This window comes from Abramis brama, assembly GCF_963993115.1.
Source record: "Abramis brama genome assembly, chromosome: 8".
NCBI classification, from domain to species: Eukaryota; Metazoa; Chordata; class Actinopteri; order Cypriniformes; family Leuciscidae; genus Abramis; species Abramis brama.
In genome coordinates this window covers 16,886,484-16,912,595 of record NC_139970.1, presented here as the reverse complement: position 1 = coordinate 16,912,595, position 26,112 = coordinate 16,886,484, and the positions used below count along the sequence as shown (strand labels likewise).

At 39.0% G+C, this 26,112-nt stretch overlaps 2 protein-coding genes and 1 long non-coding RNA gene across 3 annotated transcripts; 2 read left to right on the top strand and 1 right to left on the bottom strand.

The window, feature by feature from the left end:
• Nucleotides 1-120: 120 nt before the first annotated feature.
• LOC311088309 lies at nt 121-2,316 on the top strand. The gene is made up of 4 exons (XR_014607483.1): nt 121-287; nt 1,018-1,139; nt 1,277-1,355; nt 1,585-2,316. It is a non-coding gene; the product is annotated as an uncharacterized lncRNA (long non-coding RNA).
• Nucleotides 2,317-4,323: 2,007 nt separating this feature from the next.
• gtf2f2b (general transcription factor IIF, polypeptide 2b) lies at nt 4,324-25,253 on the bottom strand. The gene is made up of 8 exons (XM_084122221.1): nt 25,062-25,253; nt 24,013-24,086; nt 23,908-23,926; nt 23,595-23,736; nt 9,113-9,194; nt 8,931-9,030; nt 8,245-8,388; nt 4,324-4,662 (listed from the first exon to the last, which is right to left on the bottom strand). The coding sequence occupies exons 1-8, from the start codon at nt 25,128-25,130 to the stop codon at nt 4,531-4,533; spliced, it is 762 nt and encodes a 253-aa protein (XP_083978347.1). The 5' UTR covers nt 25,131-25,253; the 3' UTR covers nt 4,324-4,530.
• On the top strand, nt 15,388-16,986 carry kctd4 (potassium channel tetramerization domain containing 4). Its single transcript, XM_084122222.1, has one exon. The coding sequence runs from the start codon at nt 15,522-15,524 to the stop codon at nt 16,296-16,298; it is 777 nt and encodes a 258-aa protein (XP_083978348.1). The 5' UTR covers nt 15,388-15,521; the 3' UTR covers nt 16,299-16,986.
• Nucleotides 25,254-26,112: the final 859 nt, after the last annotated feature.

Below are 26,112 nucleotides of genomic sequence, written 5' to 3'. Positions count from 1 at the left end.
CTAAAATAAGCTAACTTTTTTCTCAAATATGTTTTAATGATGTTGGTATCTTGTGAGTGTATAATCTCCTGCAGAGGGCGCACATGTCCATCGATGGGCGGAGCGAGGCGAGCGGTGACTGATGATGTATTTCCTGCCGCTTTTAAACCCCGGTGTCTTGAGATTTCTCCCCCTTTCCGAAGAAATACCAGAAGAAGCAGAGGTGGTTGAAGCAGTGGATCTTGAAATCCTATAATATCAGTGACCGAAATTACTGTCCGCTATAATGACTCAAGACGGCATCGCAGGTAATCTGAACTTTAACAACAATCTTAAATGCACACGGATCTGGACTTTTGGTTTTCCATACTTTTCAGGCTCTGGCCTACGAAACACGTGTTCACCAACATGCCTCGGCCATCATGAACTACTTGATAATGTGTATTGTTTATAATAAATTATATTCAAAGTTACAAACACAATTTGTGCATTTTTACTTTTAAATGTATAAGCTGAAATATCTTATTTCAGACAAATATTAGGCTAGTATTTTCTCTTGATGCAGTTAAGATTAATCTGGAGTTTAATTAAATACTCGTTGTTAAATATTATAAATTTGGTTTACATAGATTTTATCGAATTGGACCAAAGGTGCACGGTGACAAGTTTTTAGATAATAATCTAATTAGATTCATACATTGTTGCAACATGTATACACCATTTTATATTTTATATACCGTTAAAATGCAATCCTTTCCACTTTTATCTATTATATTAACTTAGTAACTTTTTTAGTTTATTTTTGTCACCTGAAAAAACAACCTCATAGAAAAGGTTTGTTGAGGTTATGTAGCATGAATTGCATACAGTATGTAATGCATTTTTAAATTCTTTTATTGATACTGACAAAAATTCACTTCCCTGACCCTTAAGCATTTCTTTGTTAGTGATTATTCATTTGAGAGTAGGTTATGGGGAATTATTGATTGAATGGCTGGATTTATGAAATGACTAACTCTCCTGTCCTTTTCTCACTAGATGTGTTGCAGGACGTGGACCGATATGGACCGCTCTCTCACACTGGGGTCCGAGCATCGGTCGAGAGCAGAGGGAAGGTGCCCATTAAATGAAAATGCGTTTAACATGTAGGAGGCCGTCAGGTACTGCATTAGCATACAAGTGCTCACTAAGTCAAGAGCCCTTCTGCCTCATGAATATGCATTAAAACTGATATTATACCTGTGTAGCATATATGATGGTGAATGAGTTTAATGAGGTCTTGTTTTTTTCCTCTTAGGTTTGCAACATTAAAGTCAAGATGAAGTCAAACTAAATGGCACACAAAGAAAATATTAAGTAATGCAAAGGATTTTAAGGTATGACACTTCAAGCGAACTTGGATGCACCTTTATTGCAAATAGTTTAGCAACATGGACTAAAATGGCATTAACGCGGTAAAGATGTGCAATGATGACTACAAAATTGCTGAGGTCACGACCAGTGAAACTACATAATAGCATGTATTAGCTGAGCACATGTTTTCTCTTCAGGTTTGTATGCCCGAAGGTCGGAGGACTCTATTTTTGACTCTTCCTCTTTTGCCAGTTTTTCCACAGGCAGAACTATAAATCCAGATGGTGGATCCACGCAAGCTGAAGAAAAATAACAGTGGAGGGCCGAAAGGCTGAGAAAATCAAATGTATGAAGGTGGTGATAGAATAAGAATTTCACACCTACAGTACCTACCACACTTGGCTCTCACACATCAGATAGGGAGAAAGCACAGATGAATGCATGTAAATGTAGTATACAAGACATTAGGTAATGTTATTGTCTAAAGCTTTCCACTAGATTTCTTTCTGTTTCATAAACATCCAGCAAGGAATCCAAACAAAGATTGCTGCAGTTGTTTGATGCTCATTGAAATGACAAAATAAGTGACTTTGCCTTTATTTTAAAAATTGTAGCTCTTTGCATGTTTGAAAGAAAATGAATTTCAATCAGTTTATACACTACTGTTAAAGGCACAACTAAAACATCCAAAAACCACTAGAACAGTGTTATATTGTTGACTTGTGTACTTGAATTGTCTTAAATGTTTCGAAAAAATGTTTAAATTCAGAGAAATCAGCCATTTTAACCAGTGTAACATCTCCTGTCAATGACGTCATATCTGCCTTACCATCGATTTCCGGTTTTACTTCTGTAGAAACCATGGAAACACCAAAGGTGCTTTAATGTGATTTATTAGGTGAACAACAGTTTGGATACCTTTATCCCAACTAAATTAAATGTTTATTTTCATGACATAATTGTAATAAACATTTGTTGTCTTCATGCTTATTTAAATGGAAAAAGGCGTTAACACTGTTGGGAATAATGGTGATTGCAGAAGGTCTAAAAGGTGTTACTGTAATGAATTTTGGGGCAATGTGCTTATATTATAAAGATTAGGTAACGGTTTAGGAACATTTATTCCTAAATGTTTCAACTCGCAATGCAAAACCCACTTTTTCTGTCAGTTGTGGTGAGGTGTGACCTAGGGCCTGATGTATAAACCTTTTGTATGCACAAAAAAAGGCATAATGTCTATGCAATTTGCCACACACCTATTGAGATTTAAAAAAAATAAACCATACATTTTTGCACACTTGACTTGTATATGCACTTTTACTGGAGTAAGTGAAGAAATGAAGTAAACTGATTTTAAACAGTTCTCATTTTGATGAAATATTTCACTCTCAATACAGTTAAGCACTCAGATTACATAAACCATTATCCAAAAGGTCAGCAAAAATTAGATGACTTTAGGTAGAAATATTTGTAGTGGATGTGCTGCTTTTGAATATTTCCTGTGGCATGCCATGTTTTAATGTTTGACAGTGAAGAGTGCTAGGTGCATGATCATTTCTCATTAAACTAAATTGCATAACTCGTGTTCTGAGAAAATAGTTTTCTGCGAGATCAATGATGCACACTTTCGTTCGGTGGTGGACCGGTCCATTAGCCGGTTTGAAAAGGTCAGATAACAATACTAAAACGTGTTTATCTTCTAGGCAAAATTGCATCAATTTGATGCGTTTAAAAATTAAAAATACTTGTCACATTTTAGTTTAGGGTCCAATTCTCACAATTAACCTCAAACTTTTGCCTCAAACTCCTAATTACTGCTTATTTAATAGTAAGGTAGTTAAGTTTAGGTATTGGATAGGATTAAGGGGTGTAGAATATGGTCATGCAGAATAAGGCATTAATATGTGCTTTATAAGTACTAATAATCAGCCAATATCCTAGTAATAAGCATGCTAATAGTTAATAATGCTAATAATTATTAATAGTATAGTAATAATGTTAATAATAGCTAATAGTTAAAGTTAATAGTGAGAATTGGACCCTAAACTAAAGTGTTAACAAAATACTATTTGGCCAGTGAAAAAGAATAATAAATCTTCTCTGAAAAGTATTTTATACAATTTTGTTTTTATAGATATTTTGATAGCCTATATTTACTCTAAAACAAGCCAAGGGTACTAAATGATTTTTAGAAATGCAATGTAACTGCATAAACAGCATGTATAGTCCGTATCTCATATTTACCTAATGTCTTGTACCGTTAAACATGGTATCACTTGGAAATGCATATGGAAATGATATGCAGATAAGGATATGCATAGTAAACCGTGTTGGGGAAGCTACTCAAACTAGCTTGACAAGCTACTCATAAGTTAAAGTACAGTTAAGATTATAGTTAAGAGTCAAGCAACCCTTCTGAAAAAGTAGTTAGCTACACTACAAGTTACTATCATAAAGTAGCTAGCTACATTGAAACTACTTTTTTTTTTTTTTTTTTTTGCAATGACATTGTATATTACATATAATTCAATAATTGTTAATGAAGAATGTTATAAGTAAAAGATGTTGGGTTTAAAAACAACAAGAATTTAATTCAAGAGAATTTAATTCAAGAGTAGCCTATTCTTCTATTTAGTAAACTATCCAAAGATAGCCTACACACAATAATCGGTGTAAGCTCTATATATGGTTATTTCAGGGAGGAGACGGGATGGAGGTGCATGTGCGCACAATCTTCCACTGTCTGGGTTTTATAAAGGGAATTTTGTGTAGGTTCTGGTGTACGCATGGTTTATAAGTCTGAAAACTTTTGAGCACTTTTTAGGATGAAATCTATGTAAAGTTTTATACACGAGTCCCCTGGGCTTGGTCTTGAGCAATTTACTTGTGATTATTCCTGCCCAGTCCAAAGGGTCATTCATTAATACTATTAATATGCTCCTGTAACCATAACACACAAGTGCTCTTAACTCAGAAGAATGCAAGAGTCATGTGCAAATTAAAGTATTCATTTCATAATGCTCTTAGAGAAACACTTTATGTAACCCAAGAAAAAAAGTATATCTTCATTTCTTTTCTACTGACATCCATTCCACCTGAGAGTTTACAAGACCTACGAACGAGCCCAAAAAAATCTGGCACAGAAAGAAACAACAGTTACATGAAACAAAACAGACCCCCAAGCTTATGTAATCCGGATTACTCCATTTTTTCCTCCTCCTCCTGTCCTTCCTCATAGTGGCGATACTCTGATTTCAGCTCCCAGGTGCTCTTATGAGGCCCTCTAGGGTTGTACACGCCGATCTCCCTGAGAATCTCCTTCAGGTAAATCTAGAGGAAGAGTAGATTGACGGGGTGAACACATGCTGCCAAAATCCAATCATACATGCAACCATGCTACAATTTTCTATATGTCATAATCATTTGTTAAAAGACAAGTATTCATAACTTCAATGAGCTCATTGTTTCTGCCTTAAATGATTACATTGTTTAAATTTTTAGCCAACTGTGATTTGTATATGTACATTTCTGAAATGCATAACTCATAGTTACCTCTGATAACAGATCACAATAAATTGTAATGTGGACTAATGTGGCATTTTTTAATTTAATTGAACCAGGGCCTAAAATTAACACTTGCCGAGTGCCAAATGAGAGTAAAATTCAGTGTTAGCGAATTTTATATGAAACGGTGTCGATCGGCAGTTGGCTGGTAATATTTCTATGACTTCCAGCAATGCAATCTTGTGAGATCGTGAACAACGCTCTGGACAATTGCTGCGTTGTCATGAAAGTTTAAGTCTTGCCAATTGAAATATTCAAGCGCAAGAATACCTGCCTAATATTCCTGCAGCCGTTTGTGTCCTTAATGTTATTCAAACAACAAAAAACACAGAAAAATCACTCACTGCCCTTGACTGAATAACTTTTGTAACTTTAATAAGGATTAAACTATGTTTAATTTAAACAGTGAAGACTATGCAGTGTTATTTTACATTTGATTACTTTATTAAATTTCTGTAAATGAAAATTATGAATTTTCACTGGTATCTTAAATATTTATGTCATAACTGCCTGTTTTTGCAAATAGTTTCGTGGCTGGTAAATCTTCTTAAAGGGGTCCTATTATGCCCTTTTCTTGATTGTGTTTTTAGGGTGTACTAGAATGTTTTCATGCTTGATTGCCCAAAAAACATTTTTTTTTACATTATTACAGCTTCTCTCTCCCCAGTCTTCCTCGAACACGCTGATTTCGATAAAGCCCCTCCTTCCGAATACAAAATGTGCTGTGATTGGTTAGCTGGCCCAGTGTGTTGTGATTGGCACCGCTTAGTGTGTGTTTGGGAAATGTCCCACCCCTCCATAACTGCAAGTTCTTCTCTAGTGTAAATATTGAGGATGGCGTCAATTTCAAAACAATTCGAGCCCGATTCAGACCCTGACAATGTTAATGAACAAGAGGATCGTGCAGAACAGATTTCACGCACAGACTTTGCAAGCACGGATTTCACAGGACGTTTCAGAGTGGTATGTTTTATGTAATTTTGTCTTACAAAAGCAGAAGCTTACAAAAGCAAAAGAACAAACTGTTCTCCATAAAATGTGGAGTGCACAGATAAACATTGGTGTTATAATGTTCAGGAACAGTGTTTAAAATAAGTTCTAACCACGCTAAGTTCGTCAGCCTGGAAGGTCAAACAAATGAGTTTTTGGAAATGTGGAAAAAACAGTGTCTCTTTGACGTAGCGACAACATTGTCTTCTCTAATGCAGCTCAACCAGGCCTCGTCCCCTGTTTTGCTTATTCTGTGGGCAGAGATTATTTAAATGAGTAACATTGTGACTTCATAAGATCCGGAAAAATCGTGTTGTAGTCCAAACAGACTCACTGATTCATATTCACTGAAACCGACACTATGCTCCGACAGAACAACATAAATCAGCCGGTTTTAGAAAAAAACCTGCGCTTCTACCTCCACCTACAGCCTGTACTACTGTATAACTACTGTTATTTGGTTTGCAAAAATCCACCGCTCCCGGTTCTTCTGGTCCAATCAGCGCTGGGCTGTGTGAGATCTGACTGTCAATCACAGTTCATGCACACGCCAGATCCCCCCTCCCCTCTCGCGCACGTTACAATATCACATGCACACGCCTGAAGTTCGCAGGTGTGTTGGATTGTACAAAGCATGCTGGCGGAGAGAAAATCTACTAACAAGCTTCCAATTGCTCAGTTAACAACCAGAGCTAGAAGGTCCAAAACAACCAAGGAAAAGAAAATGATGCTTTGATGCTGAAGAGACGGGTGCGTTCACAGAAAACCTGGTGCACACGCACTGACGAGCACGAACTCGATGGGAGGGTGCTCGTGGTAGTGGGGGAGGGGCATGAGAGTTGTAAACATTCAAAATTTTGGTTAAGTCCCCTCAATCTGCCAGACTTGCCGACTGCAGCTTTAAATAAAATATCTCCCTTTACAGTAGTAAATGCTGCACAATGGCAAGTGGAAATACTGTTTTAATTCAGCCATATACAGTATGTTTGAGCCAGAAACTGATTCTGAAGAAGTGGAAGAGTGAATTATACAGGCTCATCTACAAAGTCGATGTATCAGAATGGTAATGCGGTTTATGTATCGCTCTCTACAATGTCGGACACATAACAATAATTAATATGATTAGCCTTTTACTTGACGACGTTATCAAACAGCTAATAATGTGTTGCTAATGTTACACAAACCATGTTCCCGTTCACCATCTCAGAGTCAGACATCTGCCTTCTGAAAATCAGTATCCTTAGAAATGCTTTGAACAACTCAGAACATCATTGGAGAAAGGCATATAGTTCATCATAACGTAATATACATCATATACATAATTCACCCGCTATATAGTTAAATGTCCTCGATTTTTCATCTCAACAGAAAAATATACTGGGATAATCTGGCTTCTCTTGAGAATCCCCTGCTTCGCAGCATAGTTAATGATATGCTAAAGTTGACGTGATTTGTGAATGTAAATGTGTACCTTGAAATGCAATTTAAGTCGCTTTGGATAAAAGCGTCTGCTCAAATGCATAAATGTAAATGCAAATGAGAACAGGTGATTTTTTTGACAGTTTTTGGTTCACTGCAGTTTTAAGGAGAAAATACTCAGCAATGGTTTTGACTTATGAATTTGCACATGGTTTGTCTTAAAGCGGTGAAACACTAAAAACACCTCATAGACAAATAGACAACCTTAAAAGCTTGATTTTCTTTAATCAAGTCTCTCAGACAACTTTGTGAAAAGTAATAAATTCTTTATTTAGCCTCACTAGTGTAATCTATCCACTAAATGGCAACACCACGGTGGGAAGCAATTTTCTTCTCAGTTTAGTTTCTTTTTAGTTATGACTCATCCAACTTCAATCACATTTATATTTCTCCAATCCTTCAGGGAGACAGAGGCAGCAGTCAAGTGGCATTTATTCAAAGGAGCTCACTTATCTATGATAATATAATCAAGACCAAGTCCATGTTAAATATTTGTGATTTCTTGTTACTTGGTTTAATCTCTCTTGTGTATGATTTCTGATAAGACAGAAAAACAAATGAGATGTATCACTGCCATAATAAAAAACCCTTGTGAAAAAGAAGTGAGGTTAATTGTACTGAATACAGTACCTCAAATTATATTTTAAAAAAGCACACTTTCATTACTTTTTCTTAACACACTTAGGTACACTTAAAAAGTGCACTTTGCAATAATGTCAAATTAAATTAAAATGTTTAATCTAAAGGGGAAGTATGTAATATTGAGAGCTAGCAGTTAAAATGGGTACTGCAGTCCAAGTTAAAAATATTGGAGAGCGTGGTTTCTGTTCCTATGGCACAGTGTTTGTACGTTTACTCATCTTGAGCTGAACAACTCACCACCGGTTGCTTTGTGATGTCCACCAGGTCTCTGATGTTGTAGTACTGGTGCTTCTCAAAGGCAGAGAAGAGCATTTCTAGAACCTTCTGTTTGTCAGCTCTTGCGCGCTTGCCTTCCTCTTTCTTTTTCTTCTCATATTCCAACTAAACAGAAGCATAAGCAAAACAGAGCATTCATTAATTCGCTAAGGTTATGATCTCTCTCTCACACTCACACACACACGTACATCTATCTTTGTGAGGACATTCGTTGACACAATGCAATCTCTAGCTCCGTACCCCAACCCTACCCATCACAACCAAGTGCCTAACCTGAACCCTTACCCTAAGCTTACCATTAACTATAACCTTATCCCTAAAACCAAGTATTGACCCTCAAACAGGGCTTTAAAGGGCTCTCAGCCAAAATGTCCTCACTTTACTCTATTTGTCCTCACTCCTATGGTCTAAACCTCAACCCGGTCCTCATGAAGATAGTTGTACACACGTTGGGTTTCCATTGACATAATATTATTTATACTTTAAAAACGGTATATTCTATCCCCTAACCCTAAACCTACCCATCACAGCAAACTTTCTGCCTTTTTACATTTTCAAAAAACTTCATTTAGTATCATTTATGCCATCCTTGTAGGGAAATTTTGTCCCCTTAACATAGGAAATACCTGAACCACACATACACTTACATTATAGCTGTGGTTGGACACAGGTTTGTAATTAGTTGTGATGGCTTTCTCAAGCTTCTGAGAAAAACGAAGAGGTTTGGTGGATTCTTCAATCTGCAGCCTGTGAATAAAACACATCTCCAACAGGTGATCAGATCAAATACATTTGACAGCTTTGACAGCTTTGAACAGCTTTGACTTACTTTTTTAATTTCATGTAGCTCTCACTGACTGCAGGTCTGCATTCAGCTCGCTGAACAACCATTCCTTCAAGAGCCAGCTTGTCTTAAAAGCAACAACATTCGACTTGGTATAGTTCACCAGAAAATGACTTTGTGTTATGCATTACACACTCATACAAAGGATAAGCAAACCCAATTAAAAATGTCTGAATTTTGCGAGGACAACTAATGGCCTTTTCTTTGTACTAAAACATTAACATACTTCAACAGCAAGCGCTCTCTAATAAAGCGTTGGCACAAAACCCCTCTTTTTAGGTGACAATTGAAAAACTGTGATTCAACCAGGAGGTTTTTATGGCACTATTCTGAAGTGTTTGACTCTTGTATGAAAAACGATGGGGTCAACCAGCCATGAGTGATGATTTTAATCAGACCCAAATGAGCCTCCCTCCTGCAGAACATCATTGTGTTGCACCGCTGCCATTTGTTGGCGCACTATGAAGCCAGTCTAATGGTTCAGCTTGCTTCTATTGATTGTATGAAATGTACAGCGGTGCCTGTAATACCTTGTGGTTATTGTCCCACAGGCCCTTTTAAAGGGCAGAAATATTTCACTCACAAAATCCATCAGAGCAGCACTAATGCGCACAATTATTGGCAATTATTGCCAGATGAGTGTTAGAGCACTTGTTGGAGTAACTCCATAAAAACGCCCACTTGTGTTTCACAACTTCAACAAAGCATCCATTTTCCTCGCAATTACCTGGAGGCTATGAAGAGGGGTCAGGGCAAACCAAGACCTCAAGGTTCGCATCTCCTCTGCGCGGTCCCTCCCCAAACATCACATGACTCGCGCATCTTACGAGGCCAGTAACGTTACATAAGCATTTCCATAGAGGAATCCATTTAAATCAGCGGGAGATGCATTAACTCTGGCTCTGAATGGAGTAGGACTGTGTTTGGGGGTGGCGTGAGTTGCTCAATCCGTTGGTGGGCAGCAGATCCGATGCTGAGATGATAGAGAGGTTACGGGGGTCGGTTTTCCACCTCCTCACAAGATCCCACCAGTTTGACTTCCTCAGAGACACCGAACAAGAGCAATAACATCCCGAGCCCTCAGCAGGACACAGCCTCTATGCCTCCTCTCTCACACACACACCCACCTGCAGGCAGATCTTCAATCCCTTCATGTCTCTTCATCAGCATACAGCAGCAGAGAAAGAAGCCTTTCAATTGCCTCAAGGTCTCTTAAACTCACTCACTCGGCACCTGTTTATTTTGAAATGTGTCTAGCACTGCGCGCCATCCAAATACTGCACTGTAGCATTTAATTTATGCGTTTCAATTAAGATTTTTCATAAGGTATCACTTACTGATGGACTATCAGCCTCGAGAAGATTTGCCAACGCATAATAACAGTTGTAATCTTTTTAAAGGACTCTGAGGGAGTAGAGGTAGATATTTTGGGATGAGAGATGACAGTAAAATAATAATAAGACTCTTAATCATATGCCTCAGGGGCTATTAAAAATCACGATTCTTTCACTCTCTCTACTGGCTCCATTTCCATATCTGTTTTGAAATACTGTTCATTTAATACTCTAGTGTCTGCAAGCACTATGCAAATATAACAAACATCAAGCAATTGTACTTTTTTTTTTTTTTTTTTTCACACAGCTGCCAGTTTCACAAACTGCATACAATGGCATGTATGGCAGCCCCAAATGTATTTAGGATTAAAAATGCATGAATTTCATTGCATTCGTTTTAAAAGCATCCCTTTCACAATTGGTCTCAAGGCGATTCTAATATCCGAAGGGCAGATCATTTGAAGTGAGTGCAGGGCATTACTGTCTCATATGTAGCCATTTGGAACAGCCATACGTCACTGCCACTTTATTTTGATGTTTGATGAAATGTTTCCATGACAACAACATAAAAGCAAAATTCATACTTAAAGGGATAGTTCACCCAAAAATGAAATTTCTGTCATTAATTACTCACCCTCATGTCGTTCCAAACCGGAAGAGAAGAAATTGTTGAATAAAGTAGTTATTTTGGTGTTTTTTTGCGCACAAAAAGTATTCTCATTGCTTCATAACATTAAGGTTGAGCCACTGTAGTCACATCTTTACTACCTTTCTGGGCCTTGAAAGTGGTAATAACGTTGCAGTCTGTCTATGGGGGGTCACAAAGCTCCTGGATTTCATCAAAAATATCTTAATTTTTGTGTTCCGAAGATGAACGAAGGTCTTATGGGTTTGGAACGACATGAGGGTGAGTAATCAATGGCAGAATTTTCATTTTGGGGTGAACTTTCCCTTTAAAAATATTCAGCTGTTAAGACTGTGGTAGAAAACAAACAATCATAAAAAATGAATAAATAAATGAGGAGTATTTAAATTCAAAGGTACATTGACAAATGACCTCAGTGTTCAAAATTAATTGTAAGGATGTGCCACTCAGGATAACGTAATCATAAATGATAAAATTGCTTCCTTGTACCTCATAGAGGTACCCCTCCTGAAGAGATTTGGTTGCTTTCTTTCTTTTGGAATGACTAAGTTGCGCCCTTTTCTTGCAGTTCCCTGCAAGGGTGAGAAAAAGCAATTTTGGAATTCGCTTTTAGTGGACATACTGTGTGGAGTTCAGTGGTGAAATTCTCCTCACGTTCAGCACATTAACTATGAACATGCAAACGTTTGACAACCACATAGTGTCACACATTTTATATATATATACACACACACACAGTGGGGAGAACAAGTATTTGATACACTGCCGATTTTGCAGGTTTTCCTACTTACAAAGCATGTAGAGGTCTGTAATTTTTATCATAGGTACACTTCAACTGTGAGAGACGGAATCTAAGACAAAAATCCAGAAAATCACATTGTATGATTTTTAAATAATTAATTTGCATTTTATTGCATGACATAAGTATTTGATCACCCACCAACCAGTAAGAATTCCGGCTCTCACAGACCTGTTAGTTTTTCTTTAAGAAGCCCTCCTGTTCTCCACTCATTACCTGTATTAACTGCACCTGTTTGAACTCGTTACCTGTATAAAAGACACCTGTCCACACACTCAATCAAACAGACTTCAACCTCTCCACAATGGCCAAGACCAGAGAGCTGTGTAAGGACATCAGGGATAAAATTGTAGACCCGCACAAGGCTGGGATGGGCTACAGGACAATAGGCAAGCAGCTTGGTGAGAAGGCAACAACTGTTGGAGCAATCATTAGAAAATGGAAGAAGCTAAACATGACTGTCAATCTCCCTCGGACTGGGGCTCCATGCAAGATCTCACCTCGTGGGGTCTCAATGATCATAAGAAAGGTGAGAAATCAGCCCAGAACTACATGGGAGGAGCTGGTCAATGACCTGAAAAGAGCTGGGACCACCGTTTCCAAGGTTACTGTTGGTAATACACTAAGACGTCATGGTTTGAAATCATGCATGGCACGGAAGGTTCCCCTGCTTAAACCAGCACATGTCAAGGCCCGTCTTAAGTTTGCCAATGACCATTTGGATGATCCAGAGGAGTCATGGGAGAAAGTCATGTGGTCAGATGAGACCAAAATAGAACTTTTTGGTCATAATTCCACTAAACGTGTTTGGAGGAAGAAGAATGATGAGTACCATCCCAAGAACACAATCCCTACTGTGAAGCATGGGGGTGGTAGCATCATGCTTTGGGGGTGTTTTTCTGCACATGGGACAGGGCGACTGCACTGTATTAAGGAGAGGATGACCGGGGCCATGTATTGCGAGATTTTGGGGAACAACCTCCTTCCCTCAGTTAGAGCATTGAAGATGGGTCGAGGCTGGGTCTTCCAACATGACAATGACCCGAAGCACACAGCCAGGATAACCAAGGAGTGGCTCTGTAAGAAGCATATCAAGGTTCTGGCGTGACCTAGCCAGTCTCCAGACCTAAACCCAATAGAGAATCTTTGGAGGGAGCTCAAACTCTGTGTTTCTCAGCGACAGCCCAGAAATCTGACTGATCTAGAGAAGATCTGTGTGGAGGAGTGGGCCAAAATCCCTCCTGCAGTGTGTGCAAACCTGGTGAAAAACTACAGGAAACGTTTGACCTCTGTAATTGCAAACAAAGGCTACTGTACCAAATATTAACATTGATTTTCTCAGGTGTTCAAATACTTATTTGCAGCTGTATCATACAAATAAATAGTTAAAAAATCATACATTGTGATTTCTGGATTTTTTTTTTTAGATTATGTCTCTCACAGTGGACATGCACCTACGATGACAATTTCAGACCCCTCCGTGATTTCTAAGTGGGAGAACTTGCAAAATAGCAGGGTGTTCAAATACTTATTTTCCTCACTGTATATATGCATGCCACTCACTATTTTGTTTTGTAATGAATGACTTAAGAATTCAAATAGTTTTAACTACTGTGGTTTCATAAATATGCATAACTAATTATATATCTGGCCAACAAGCACAGCATTTGCTCATATTTACCATCATTCATTGTTTCTGTGTTTTCAAGGCTTCATATTCTTCTGCATAGTTTAACTAGAATATTTCCTATCCAAGTGCTCTGATCTACATTTGCCTGCTTTTGCCAGTCTGCCACTGCTGGACTAAAATCAATTTGGGCTTCTTCAAGTTGAACAATCAAGTGCACCAATTAAAACAAAAAGATAGATGAGAAAAAGCAGGTCAGCCACCCACTATTTTCTCTGGCATAGTTAAACCCTGTTTGCAATTCAAATGCAGATGAATAAACCCAGTAATCATATGATGATTAAACCATGACCGAGCTATCTATAACAACTGTCTATAACAACTATAATCAGTCATATATGACCATAATGAACTGTCACTGCATCTATAATCAGATGGCTATGTGCATGGGCGGCACGGTTTAAAAGAGTGATGAAGACTGTGGTGGCGGTGCACATTTGTGACATCACAACATGGTGAAGGCTTAGCTTCTGAATATTAATTAGGTGATTTTAAAGAATTTAATCTTATACAGTTTTAACAACTGTGACATTTGACATTAATCTAGAGATCTAGTTAACTATAACGATTTGACACTACTCTTTTGATTGTGCCGTTCTTCAAAACTCATCCAGGAATCACTACCTGATTAATAAACCAAAATATCAGCTGTCAAAGGAGGTATATCAAATTGTTTGGCAAAATGCAAATTAGCCTTGATTTTTAAATATTCCTTCAGTGAAAAAAACAAAAACAAGAGTCTGTAAGAAAACAACAATTTAAGCCATCTGATGAATATTTAAAGCCAAATTGACCCCGGCACGCAGACAGTGAATTAGTCTCCACCCCGTCTCAGCTGCTAATGACGTTCAAAATGTGGCTCAGAAGGGTCCATCTCCCATCCTGGGGCAACAGTAGAAGTGCCGTCATTCAAGAATGATTGACAGGCTGTCATCTGTTAGGGACATCACTGAGAAAGATGTCATGGCGATTCTGCTGCTGTTTAAGGGCACATCCTCTATGCAACAGTCGAAGTTTTGAGCTCTTTGTTTGAGCTCACGTTTATAATGAATTGTATTGGAAATATTGATTTCGGGTTCTCTTCTCTAGGTGGTTTATATGGTGACACAGCACGATACATCTTTGTAGCATGTACAACACCCTTAAAGACTGCTTGGGGCCAATTACGAGCTCAGACCCCATGACTTCAAGTGAAGGCATAGGCTTCCTTTATCAAAGGCTCACTTCTTGGCTTCGCCGATAACTGGGTCATGGACGAGCGCCTCAAAGCGAACCCAGCCTCTCAGAAAGAGCGAGAAGGCTTCAATGCATTCATCCCTTTTGATATGAAGACTAACAAATAATTTACATAACTACACCTACACTGTACTCGATATGGCTCGTTTGGCGATAAAGCTGCCAGTTGTCGGCACATCACACAGACGGCTTTTCAAAGCAACGACTTAACACGATAGACGTGAAAGCATTAACATCTCGCTCTTCTCACACTTTTGTTGGAGGGAGTTCATTATGTGGGATCCCTGTGAATTGGCCCTCTCGGTGAGTTCACGTGCCGCCACCCAACCGAGGACTCCTTTCATCAGAGGGCAGTGACACTAATTGCAGAGCCAGAGAAGCGCTGAAGTGGAAAGGTGATTAAATTCAGCCTTTAGAGTGGCGAGCAGCAAGCAAAGCACTCGCTCTTTCTGAGCCCACACCGCTGACGCAGTAGAGCCCACCCTTAACACCCCTCCTCCCACAGCGAGTGTACACGCGCACACATATATGTGTTTGCGTGGCTGTGAAAGGCTCAGACACTGTTGGCAACGCACACTGCTCCTGCGCTTCATGCCAGCGCCGCTCAGCTGCGCTCCTATTTGTCCGCCCGCCCGCTCGCTCACGCGCGCGCTCCCCACACACACTCCGCCAGGCTGGGTGTGAGGAACGGCATGGAATGGAATCTCAGAAGGATGGAGAGCGAACTGAGACAGATCAATCCTGATTTGCTGCAGCCCAGCAAGAGCTTTAAGAAACCTTCCTCCGGCACCATCACCATCAACGTGGGGGGCTACCTATACGCCGCACAGCGCCAGACCCTGGCCAAGCACCCCGGGTCCCTGCTGGAGGAGATGGTCACCGGGAAGAAGCCCGTGCTGCACGTGGACTCCATGGGTAACACCTTCATCGACCGTGACGGGCCCATCTTCCGGCACGTGTTGAATTTCCTGCGCCTGGGCGAGCTGGTGCTGCCCGAGGACTTCAAGGAAGGCGAACTGCTCCGCCGCGAGGCCGACTTCTACCGGTTGAGCGAGCTGGCCCAAGCCCTGCAGAACTGGGAGCATCAGCAGGCCACGCAGCGCGAGCCCGCCTTCCTGGAGGTGACGGACAGCCACGAGCGCTCGCAGGGTCTGAAGGTCTACAGCAGCGACAACAGCTTCATCGAGAAGGTGAAAAGCCGCCTAGTGCAGATCTCAAAAAGTCGCTTGGATGGCTTTCCGGAGGAGTTCGAGGTGTCGTCCAACGTCATCCAGTTCCGGCATTTCATCAAGTCGGAGCAGGGCTCTCGGCTTGTGCTGAAGCAGGACAGCACGTTTGTGTGTACACTGGAGTGTCTGAAGCTGGAGACGGTGATGTTGGCACTCAAAGGAGGTTTCCGCCTGCTCACCAGCCTAGACAGCAGTCGCGGATCAGTGGTTCAGTGCGAGGCTCTGCATTTTGTCAAGTGACCCGAGCAGAACTGTCACCACTAACCACATGACCTGCCGAAAACCATCTTGCATTAACAAACACCAGCGTCCTCTACCGAAAACCTGTTCTGGAATACTCCGCTAGTCTGCTTCTACATGACACACTCAACGGACAGCCTTGAAAAACAAGAGAGATGATATGTACTGTATTGTGGGGTTTTGTTTGGCTTGTGTATGTAGTTGTCTTCTGTGTGCAGTTGGTTTTTACAAGAAGAGCAACTGTTTGTGATAGTGATAATGGATCTGAATTGCAGACTGTTGTGGAATCAAAAGGCTGAGTGTGATGATCATTACATTTGTGAGCAAGTTTTGTGATTTCTGGTCATGTGAACACATGTAGTAAACAACAGGTTGTAATTTTGAGTCTGTGAATGTTTTGCACAATAAAGCCGCATTATAGTTTATTTAAAGCACTGTTGAAATGTTTATGAATGAGACTGTGGTTCATCTTCAAGGTGAAAATATACACTGCATATGGTTTTGTCTGTGAACTGTGGAATGTACGCTGACAAATTACTGTGGGCTGTATAAATAGAGCTTTATTTTTTCTTATTTGCAGTGAAGTATGCTTGTAAGAAAGATACTCTGCCCTAAATTGAAAGTTTGTAATATTATGCAGCAAAATGTGACCTAAAATTAAATTTCCTCCAGCATTGATCCAAATTCAGATGGGTGTGATCATTTTTAGAACACATGGCATACATACACATATTCCAGTGTGTGTGCACTGATTCATAAACAACATCTGATGTTCCCAGAAAACTAGGCAAACTCATTTAGCACAGTAAAAAAAAAAACTTAAGAAAATATGTTTTAAGTATTCAAATGTTGCAGATACATTAGTCAGAGCCAAGAACATTACCGTGGGAAAATATCAAGTTCCAAATAGATCAATCACCCTGTGAATTTGCAACAAAATACATTCAGAGCGCAGTCAATAGCGCTGAGTAATTCTGAAAAACAGCTCTGCTCGACACAGCTAAATTCAGTTACAGTATAAGTCGGCCGTTTCAAAGAAAGGCAAAGGCAGACATATGGTTACACTCACTTTGGATTAGCCGACATCTCCACACACTAGTATCCATCTGTTTTCCATCAAATCTGTCATGCACTCTCATGCAATCTCCCACTAAAATGAGTCAGAAGCACATTTCTGACAAGGGGAAAACAAGAAACAACTCTCCACAGTCTGTCATGTGGACATCAAAACAGGGTTCTTTTTAATTGCAGATATCAGTCATTCATATTTGATGAGACACAGCAGGGCTTATTAGCCACCGTCACTATCTGATGTGTTTCTAAACCGCTGCCAGCAGGGGACTGGAAACCTGCGGGAGGGTGCTGGTAAGCGGGAGCATTTATTTCAAATGGAAGAAATCCATTAACAGCTGAAATATTCATGGATTAGTCTCACATCCAATTATTGCCAGGCAAATAAGACTCCTACATAAAATAAAAAAAGAAGCCAAAGATTCTCATCGTGTGCTCCCAAGGAGGCATGACTAATGGCTCCCTCTCAATTTGATCAAAATTAATGGTCAGGCGAACATGTGACTTCAAGGACTCATATGCCCTTAAGAGACCAATTTCTCATCCACACAGAGAGAGAATGGAGAGAAAGCAAAGAATAAAATTCCTGCTAATGTACTTTTCAAAGTGTGAGCTTGAATAGAGGCACATCGCCATGTTAGAACAACGTGAAATGGGCAGTAGTCAAGGCCATCTGTAAAAGAAAAGCATGATGGAACAAATCAAAGTAAATAGTTGGAATAAGAAAAAGGCAGGTTTCAACTGCTGAGAGAAACAAAGCCTGCATATCTTCATGCTGACTTTTGATGTTCAACAAGTATTCACCAAACCATCGATCACTAATACTCAGATTAAGAAACTGTGGGTTTTAAAATAAAACATCTGTAACCAAGAATGTGCCAGCTATAAATGCATTAAACATTCTTACTGCATGTTCACTGTGCATATCTAGAAAAAACTACCTTCTCAAGCCCCAACATCCAGCCTTGATTACCAGTCACGTGACTCTTTTGTGCAAGCTGAAAAGCGACATCTCTATTTCAAGCCACAGATGGAAATCGGCGCTACTGTGTGCACAGAAAACAGCTTTTGCAACTTTCAAAAGAGTAGCGCACATGCGCAAGAGTCCAACTCTTTGAGTCTAACTTTAACCTGGCAGCATGGAGGCTTTAAGTGCCCATGTCAATCAGTTCAAGCTGCCTCTTCAACCTATCATTGTGAAGGACTTAATAAGTAAGAAAAAAAACAAAAAACCTTAAAGTCTCAGCAGCTCCTCCACACACCGCTGCACCTGGTCCATTTATACACTGCTGCTTTCTGACAGGTTGACTGCTTCAAAAAACAGCAAGCACTCAAAAGCTGTTACAGAAGTCTGTCTCAAAATTAGAGATTATATAATAATAAAAACATTTACTATTTACCCAAACTCTGCCGATACATTGCTTTGCAGAACACAAGGCTGTGTGTATCTTAAAGGGATAGTTGACCAAAAAATGAAGATTTTGCAATCAGTTACTGACTCTCATGTCTTTCCAAACCCATAAGACTTTTGTTAATCTTTAAAACACAAATGAAATATGAAATCTGAGAGACTTTGTTAAAAACAGAGCACTCAAATAAACCAAAAATCTGAACTGTACAAACTTGACATGTGAGAATGAACCTCACTGGCTTGAGCTTGCATTTACCATCTTTGAGTTCTCGATGTGCGTTCGCTGATAAATGTTTATATGTGAATAAAAGCCTAAATTAAATCTATTCATCACATAAAGCGATCGTGTATCTTCAGAAGACTTCAATTCTTTTGGATTTGTTTTACAATCTCTTTATGAATGTTTTAAACAGTTTTGTGTGAACAGACTTTCAATGGAGGGACAGACATCTCTCAGATTTCATTATAATTATCTTAATTTGTGTTTTCCGAAGAGGAACAAAAGTCTTACATGTTTGGAACAACATGAGTGTGAGTAAATGATGACAGGATTTTCATTTTTGGCTGAACTATCTCTAAATCAAGTGAGCTTAAAGCCAAGGACACATGTGTCTTAATCACATGCATCACAGCTAGGGTTACTACTATTAAAACACATAGATGTGCAGTTCAAATCAATCTCTAAACATGCACACCCTCGTTGTGGAGGTTTTGTTTTGGCCTTTATGACAGAAATTACAAAAACGCGATCTTTCTGCTACCTGATTGCATGGCCTCCATCTCTCAAATAGCCCTCTATGTCCTCTTAAACACCAAAAAAGAAACTAATACTAAAGAAAAGTGTTTATGCAAGCATTAGCCAATAGAGAGCTGTTCATACCTTGAACCATTTCAATTCATAACTTACTGAGAAAAAGACACTGTTACCCTTCCACCCCCAGAAAAAGCTTTTAACTGTACAAGTAGAGCCTCTATTCATTGCCAACTTCTGTGGCCAACCTGTTGCTAAGCAACCACTTAATCAATACCCGGGGCTTGTGAGCGCTAAGCAGACAACTGGAAAAAAAAAAATCATAAGTGAACAAAAGCGCACAACACAATGATTGCAATTCTGCACTTAGCCTTGTGTGATTTTCAGTAAGACTGCAATTATTAAGCTGTGCATATGAGCTGCAGTTATACAGCGATCTTCAGTGAGGTCACTTATTAAAGATCTATATCTGTCATCTTGCAATGGGAAGTAAGAGGATGGCCCTTCAAGTCCGCAAGTTTATACAGTGTACAATGATTCCAGCTTTAAGGAATTGGTGAATATAAAATAATGAACGATAAAATGAACGATAATGAACGATAAAATGCTGCATGGCATGATACAGTCACAGCAAAATACAATTAAAATAGTAAAAAAATCTTATTACAATTAAAGCTGCAGTCCGTAGTTGTTCCTCTTTGTCGCCATCTCTGTTCGAAATCTGCAATTGCAGTTATTAGGGGAATTATCAACTTTACGTGGGTTGTGCCTCGGCACGGCACAGCGCGGATGAATCCAATGTTTTGAGAAGAATGTGCGGCTGTCAGTCACCGCGCCGGTGTGGATCCTGTCATTCGTAATCACAGAATCTACTTTTTGGAAGTATGACCAACATAAGAATTTTCACTGGAAAATGTCATTGAACAAGTAACTAACATCCACTTTTGTTCTGACCAACTAAGGGAAAAAAAGCATTGCAGTAAATAGCGCTGATTAAATCTAACGATCGCTTATATAACGTCAAACCGTGCAAATTATACTTTGTTCTCAAATTGTTAATGTTAACAACAGCATTGCGTGACTAAATTTAATGTGTATTAGGGCTACCTGTAGTTCAGTTTCCATTTCTGTGCAGTCTAATTTCTAATTGTAATACCAACAAATTAATGTTCCTTAGAACTGGTTCTTACCTGTCCAGCAGAAAAAAAAAGCCGTCTTTGCGTCCGTTCTAAACCCCTTCAAAACACGGAGTTCACGCCATCTTTCAAAAGCCCTTCCGATATTTATCCTTGTTTTCGCATGGGCCGGTTGCAGTCTCTTTTTTTCTGTAGCCACTCCGAAGTCTTTTGCATTTTACAACGGGTGAATCTCCAGTTGTCACTGGTGATTGTCGTTTTAACCTTTCTGGATCCGCCATCAAATTGATAAGTTTAATTATATCAAAGGCTGTGAGAAAAGGCTATAAATCTCCACCTCCAGCATCCTCACACTCATAACCTACTAGCCGAGACTCCTTTACGTGTACAGATGTGACGTAATGACGCAAAGACATGCTCGAATTTCCCGCGGAAATCCACCAGTACCACTGGGATTAAAAACATTATTACAAGCTTACCGTTTTGAATCGAGCTAAGGCAAGCAGATAGTTTTGAACACTGGCTGGCTATGTACTAATTTTTAACCCCAAAAAGTTACGGACTGCAGCTTTAAAAATAATTGTTTTCTATTTGAATATATTTGTCAAGCTGCATTTTCAGCATCATTACTCCAGTCTTTAGTGTCACATGATCACTGATTTGATGATTTGATGCTCAAGAAACATTTCTTATTATTATCATCAATTTTTTTAGGATTCTTTGATCAATAGAAAGTTCAAAAGAACAGCATTTATTTGAAATAGAAATCATTTGTAACATTATAAATGCCTTTACTGTCACTTTTGATCAATTTAATGTCTCTTTGTTGAATAAAAGTATTGATTCCTTTCAAAAACATTTGGATGCTAATGTGCCTTTTTTGCACTTGTTGCATCCTGTCAAGTTAAAGGCTCCCAAAACTCCTACAGTTCTACATAAATAAGTTGTTGCCAAATGATTTTTTTTTTTTTTTTTTGTGGCCGATGCTGATCTCAACATCTAGAGAACAAGGAGCTAGTATAAAATTTATTCTAGCAATAATATGTACAAAAACAAACTGCTAAATAGATTAAGCAAGCAAATGTGTTAAATAAAAAATTATTTTATTCACATCCAAAAATATTTTTAAATGATCCTTTAACAAGTCTGTTTTTGAATTATCCGCACACACACATTGGATTTGGCACAGGTATTACGCCAAATGCCCTTCCTAACTGAGAGTGCTGGGACACACTCACACAGACCCCTACAATCCACCTAACCTGCATGTCTTTGGAATGGGAAGAACATGCGAACTCCACACAGAAAGGACTCCTGGCTCCGGCGGGCTCAACCGTGGATCTTCTTGCTGTGAGAAGACAGTGCTACCCACTGAGCCACCGTGCCACCCTCAGAAGGATGATTAATTCTGTTAATCAGCCAAGCGGGTATGCAGTTATTGATTTATGCCGATAATCTCAACATATCCAAATATCATCCAATTATTTGGACTGGCTAATGTAACGGCTTACTGGATATAAACACAGACTTGCGTACTTCAAACTTCTGACTGGATATAAACAGTTCAGACTTATGTGCCCCCCAGGAGCTTGCATTCTGCAAGTGAACGGCGCCTTGTGGTGGCATCCCAGAGAGGCACAAAATCACTTCCACTGACCTTTAACTTGACTGTTCCCTGCTGGAGGAAGGACTTCCTAACTCAGCCCGAGCTGCTGAGTTGTCAAGAAAAGGCTAAGGACGAATCTTTTTCGCTAAAGGGTTAGTTCACCCAATAATTCAAATTCTGTCATTAATTACTCACCCTCATGTCATTCCAAACCTGTAAGACTTTCGTTCATCTTCTGAACACAAATGAAGATATTTTTTATGAAATCTGAGAGATTTCTGTCCCTCTATTGACAGCTACGCAACTAACCACTTTAATGCTTCAAAAAGTTCATAAAGAGATCATAAAAATAATCCATGTAAATTGAGCGGTTTAGTCCGGTTAAAGAGACTTGATCGCTTTATATGATAAACAGTTTTAATTTTGGCTTTTATTCACATATAAACATTGATCAGCGAAACTCATTTGAACCTGACTGATGCACAAGAACAAACCTCATTGGTTCAACTTCTTGCTGAAGCTCAAACGTGCTGCGTAACACGAGAATGAACCTCATTGGTTCTTGCTGAAGCTCAAACGTGCTGCGTAAAATGAGAATGAACCTCATTGGTTCTTGCTGAAGCTCAAACGTGCTGCGTAACGCGAGAATGAACCTCATTGGTTCCTGCTGAAGCTCAAACGTGCTGCGCAACGCGAGAATGAACCTCATTGGTTCCTGCTGAAGCTCAAACGTGCTGCGCAACGCGAGAATGAACCTGATTGGTTCTTGCTGAAGCTCAAACATGCTGCGTAACACGAGAATGAACCTCATTGGTTCTTGCTGAAGCTCAAACGTGCTGCGTAACGCGAGAATGAACCTAATTGGCTCTTGCTGAAGCTCAAACGTGCTGCGTAACACAAGAATGAACCTCATTGGTTCTTGCTGAAGCTCAAACGTGCTGCGTAACGCGAGAATGAACCTCATTGGCTCTTGCTGAAGCTCAAACGTGCTGCGTAAAATGAGAATGAACCTCATTGGTTCTTGCGGGGGGGTGGGGGGTATGCAGGACAGGTTTGAGAAGCACTGTGCTAGGTTAACTGGGACTTGTCACTGCACTTACATATTGTTGCCCTATTGTTGGTTCGATTGCTTCTATTGTTCTCCTCATTTGCAAGTTGCTTTGGATGAAAGCGTCTGCTAAATGATTAAATGTAAAAATGTAAATAATGAGGAATGGCTACAACTCTCACTTAACCGTTTATGTCGATCTTGGACATAGAGGTGACACAGTTTCCTAAACCAATTAGTCTTCACAGTCTCAGAGGCCATCGTTATACTGACCAGAACTCTCTGTAAAGACAACGAGGCTCTGACCTCCCACCGTCTGCATGGTGAAGGGATGTTCTCTAGGGCTGCGCACGGACGAAACCTTCTCCCCAGAGCACTCCACAACTGTCAGATCCTCACTCAGATTGAAAGACACCTGAGGAAACAAATCAATCAGTGTCTGCAACAGCACCATCATCAAATGATCTCTCTCTCCAGCCCAGGGTCTGATCACAGTAATTATGCAAATAAACGGTGACATCTGAATAAAACATGAGGAGCCAATACTACCCCTCCACAGGCCTTTAAAAACATTAATAAAACTTACCACAGTCTTTCCTTCAGCTCTAGAAGACAGGAAAAAATCATGAGTGGAAAGATTTCACACAATTATTTCCATTTTGAATGGGGTTTAAAAATAATACTTCCATACTTCCCAATTTTAAGTTTGCCTACTTCTCCTCGCCCAGATGCTTTTGCCCATTGCTGAGAAAGATATTTGGGAACCTAAAGAAAAGTGAATAAGACAATTTATCTATTGTTTCCTCATATTTGTGTGAGTATAACTAAATATTGCCTTAGTTTATTAATTCAACTATATGTTTGAAGCAAATGATAGTGTAAACCTGCTACAATGATGATACATGTAGTGTGAGATTGCCATGGCATTGCTGTGCTGTTGCTAATGTGGTTCTTTGCACATTGCTATGGTTTTCAGGGTTGTTTTTAGCTGCTTACTTGCTATAACAAGTTTAAAAAAAGACCACAAAGTAATAATAATTCTGGTCTTTGGCTACAGCTTGGGTCCATCCCTCAATGTTAATCTAAGACATCTGATCACTAGCATACCTCTCTCTTTAAAACGCCTCCCAAGTTTTACTACCATCAATTTAAACAATAAGACAAGAGCCACAAGGGTGTATAATCACTGATGATTCTGTGTATTAATATAAAAGATTTACAAAACATAATTTTTTGATTTTTTTAAAAAAATGGCACACTGTCTATTGTTTTTTTAATTGGTAAATTAACCTGGGTTTTGTATTTGGTCAATGTTTATTTCTAACTTGCTTTTCTTAATTAAAATGTTCTCTGCTTGTTTCCTTTTTTAATTTAAAATGCTTAAAAGCAAATGAGTGTAAACTGAGGATTGTATTAAAATAATTTAAACTGATTTCCATGTTTCTCTGAATCCTGTTGTTTACATCTCTCACCTACTGACAACTAACTTCATTTTTGGGGCAGGTTTCAACAACAGCACTCTTTAATTGACATAATTTAGGGATTCGTTGAAGACTTAGCCTTCCAAAGGTTTAATTTGTAGCATATAAATTTGGAGAAAGCATATCAAAGTTTGAGAAGTGACGCACCTTCTATCATTCATGTCTACCGTATAAAGTGTTACGTGTTCAATATTCCAAAGTTTGTGTAAATGTTCAGCATTGAAACCCAGAAGCAACTTCTGACTGATAAATCACCAACCTTCACCAGCCAGACTCCCGTATTTTGTTTAGCTCTTGTTAAATCGACGTCTTTTCCTTTGTCTGACATGACTGAAGGTCTCTGTGTTATGAACAAAAAGCTATTACTGAAAATAAGAAAATGTGTTGTTGGTTTATGAAAGGCAAATCGCACTATACATAGTCAACACAAACACTCTAGATCGTAAACCTGCAAGCCACCTCAGAGACTTATATATCTATTTACCCCCATCTAGTGGCCATGTGAAGAAATTATATTTACTGTACATTGCATCAATATAAAGATAATCGCAAAACCAGAAGTTTTTGAGCGAGTTAGTGTATATTAGACTGCCAAGTTTCATAAGCAGTTAAGCATTAATTTAACTACAAACTATGTAGCATGCAGAATATAGGCGTAAGTACGTATGTTTAACTTTACTTCTCACTACTAATATTATAGGCTAGGCTACATAAGAGTGCAAAGCTAATATGAAAATCACAAATCGTCAAAAACCCATATAGATTTTTTTCTCTGTTTGAGTTTTCAAAGCAAACTCGTCTAAGATAAACACAAAATAATAAATTTTCACATTCTGATATTTTATCACTGTCAAATGACTCTTGATGATATACTACAACTAATTAGTTCAGTGGAAATGTATACTTTCCTAAACAGCTAAAACCGGTTGCAACTGTGGTTTCAACTGTGAACTGTTCAGGAAAATCTCATGAAAATGGGAAATCTCATGAAGTCACCACTAGATGAAGCAGTTTGACCCTCTTTTGTTTCAATAGTCCTCAAATCCAGGGCCTGTTTCTAAAGGCATAAAATCAAATGAATTCAGCATTTATTCGTCCATTTAAATATCAAATGAAGACTTAAATATAGTATTTAGAAAGTGTTAATAGTGGTATTATCTGATATAGGCCTATCATTTAAATATATCCAAAAAAGATAGTTAGATCAAATAAAATTCAACTAAAGAGAAGCTTAAAACCTCAAACAGGCTGATTTACATTTGACATTAAACACTTACTAATTAATAATTAGTTATGTCAAATGTCTTAAA

Excerpts from the sequence above, each read along its gene's own strand:
- gtf2f2b (XM_084122221.1), bottom strand. The coding sequence starts at position 25,130 with ATGTCAGACAAAGGAAAAGACGTCGATTTAACAAGAGCTAAACAAAAT. Across the intron at positions 9,195-23,594 it reads TGTCTTTACAGAGAGTTCTG|ACAAGCTGGCTCTTGAAGGA; the intron begins GTCAGTATAACG and ends GTTGCTTTTAAG. Across the intron at positions 8,389-8,930 it reads TGTCCAACCACAGCTATAAT|TTGGAATATGAGAAGAAAAA; the intron begins GTAAGTGTATGT and ends GCTTCTGTTTAG.
- kctd4 (XM_084122222.1), top strand. The coding sequence starts at position 15,522 with ATGGAATGGAATCTCAGAAGGATGGAGAGCGAACTGAGACAGATCAAT.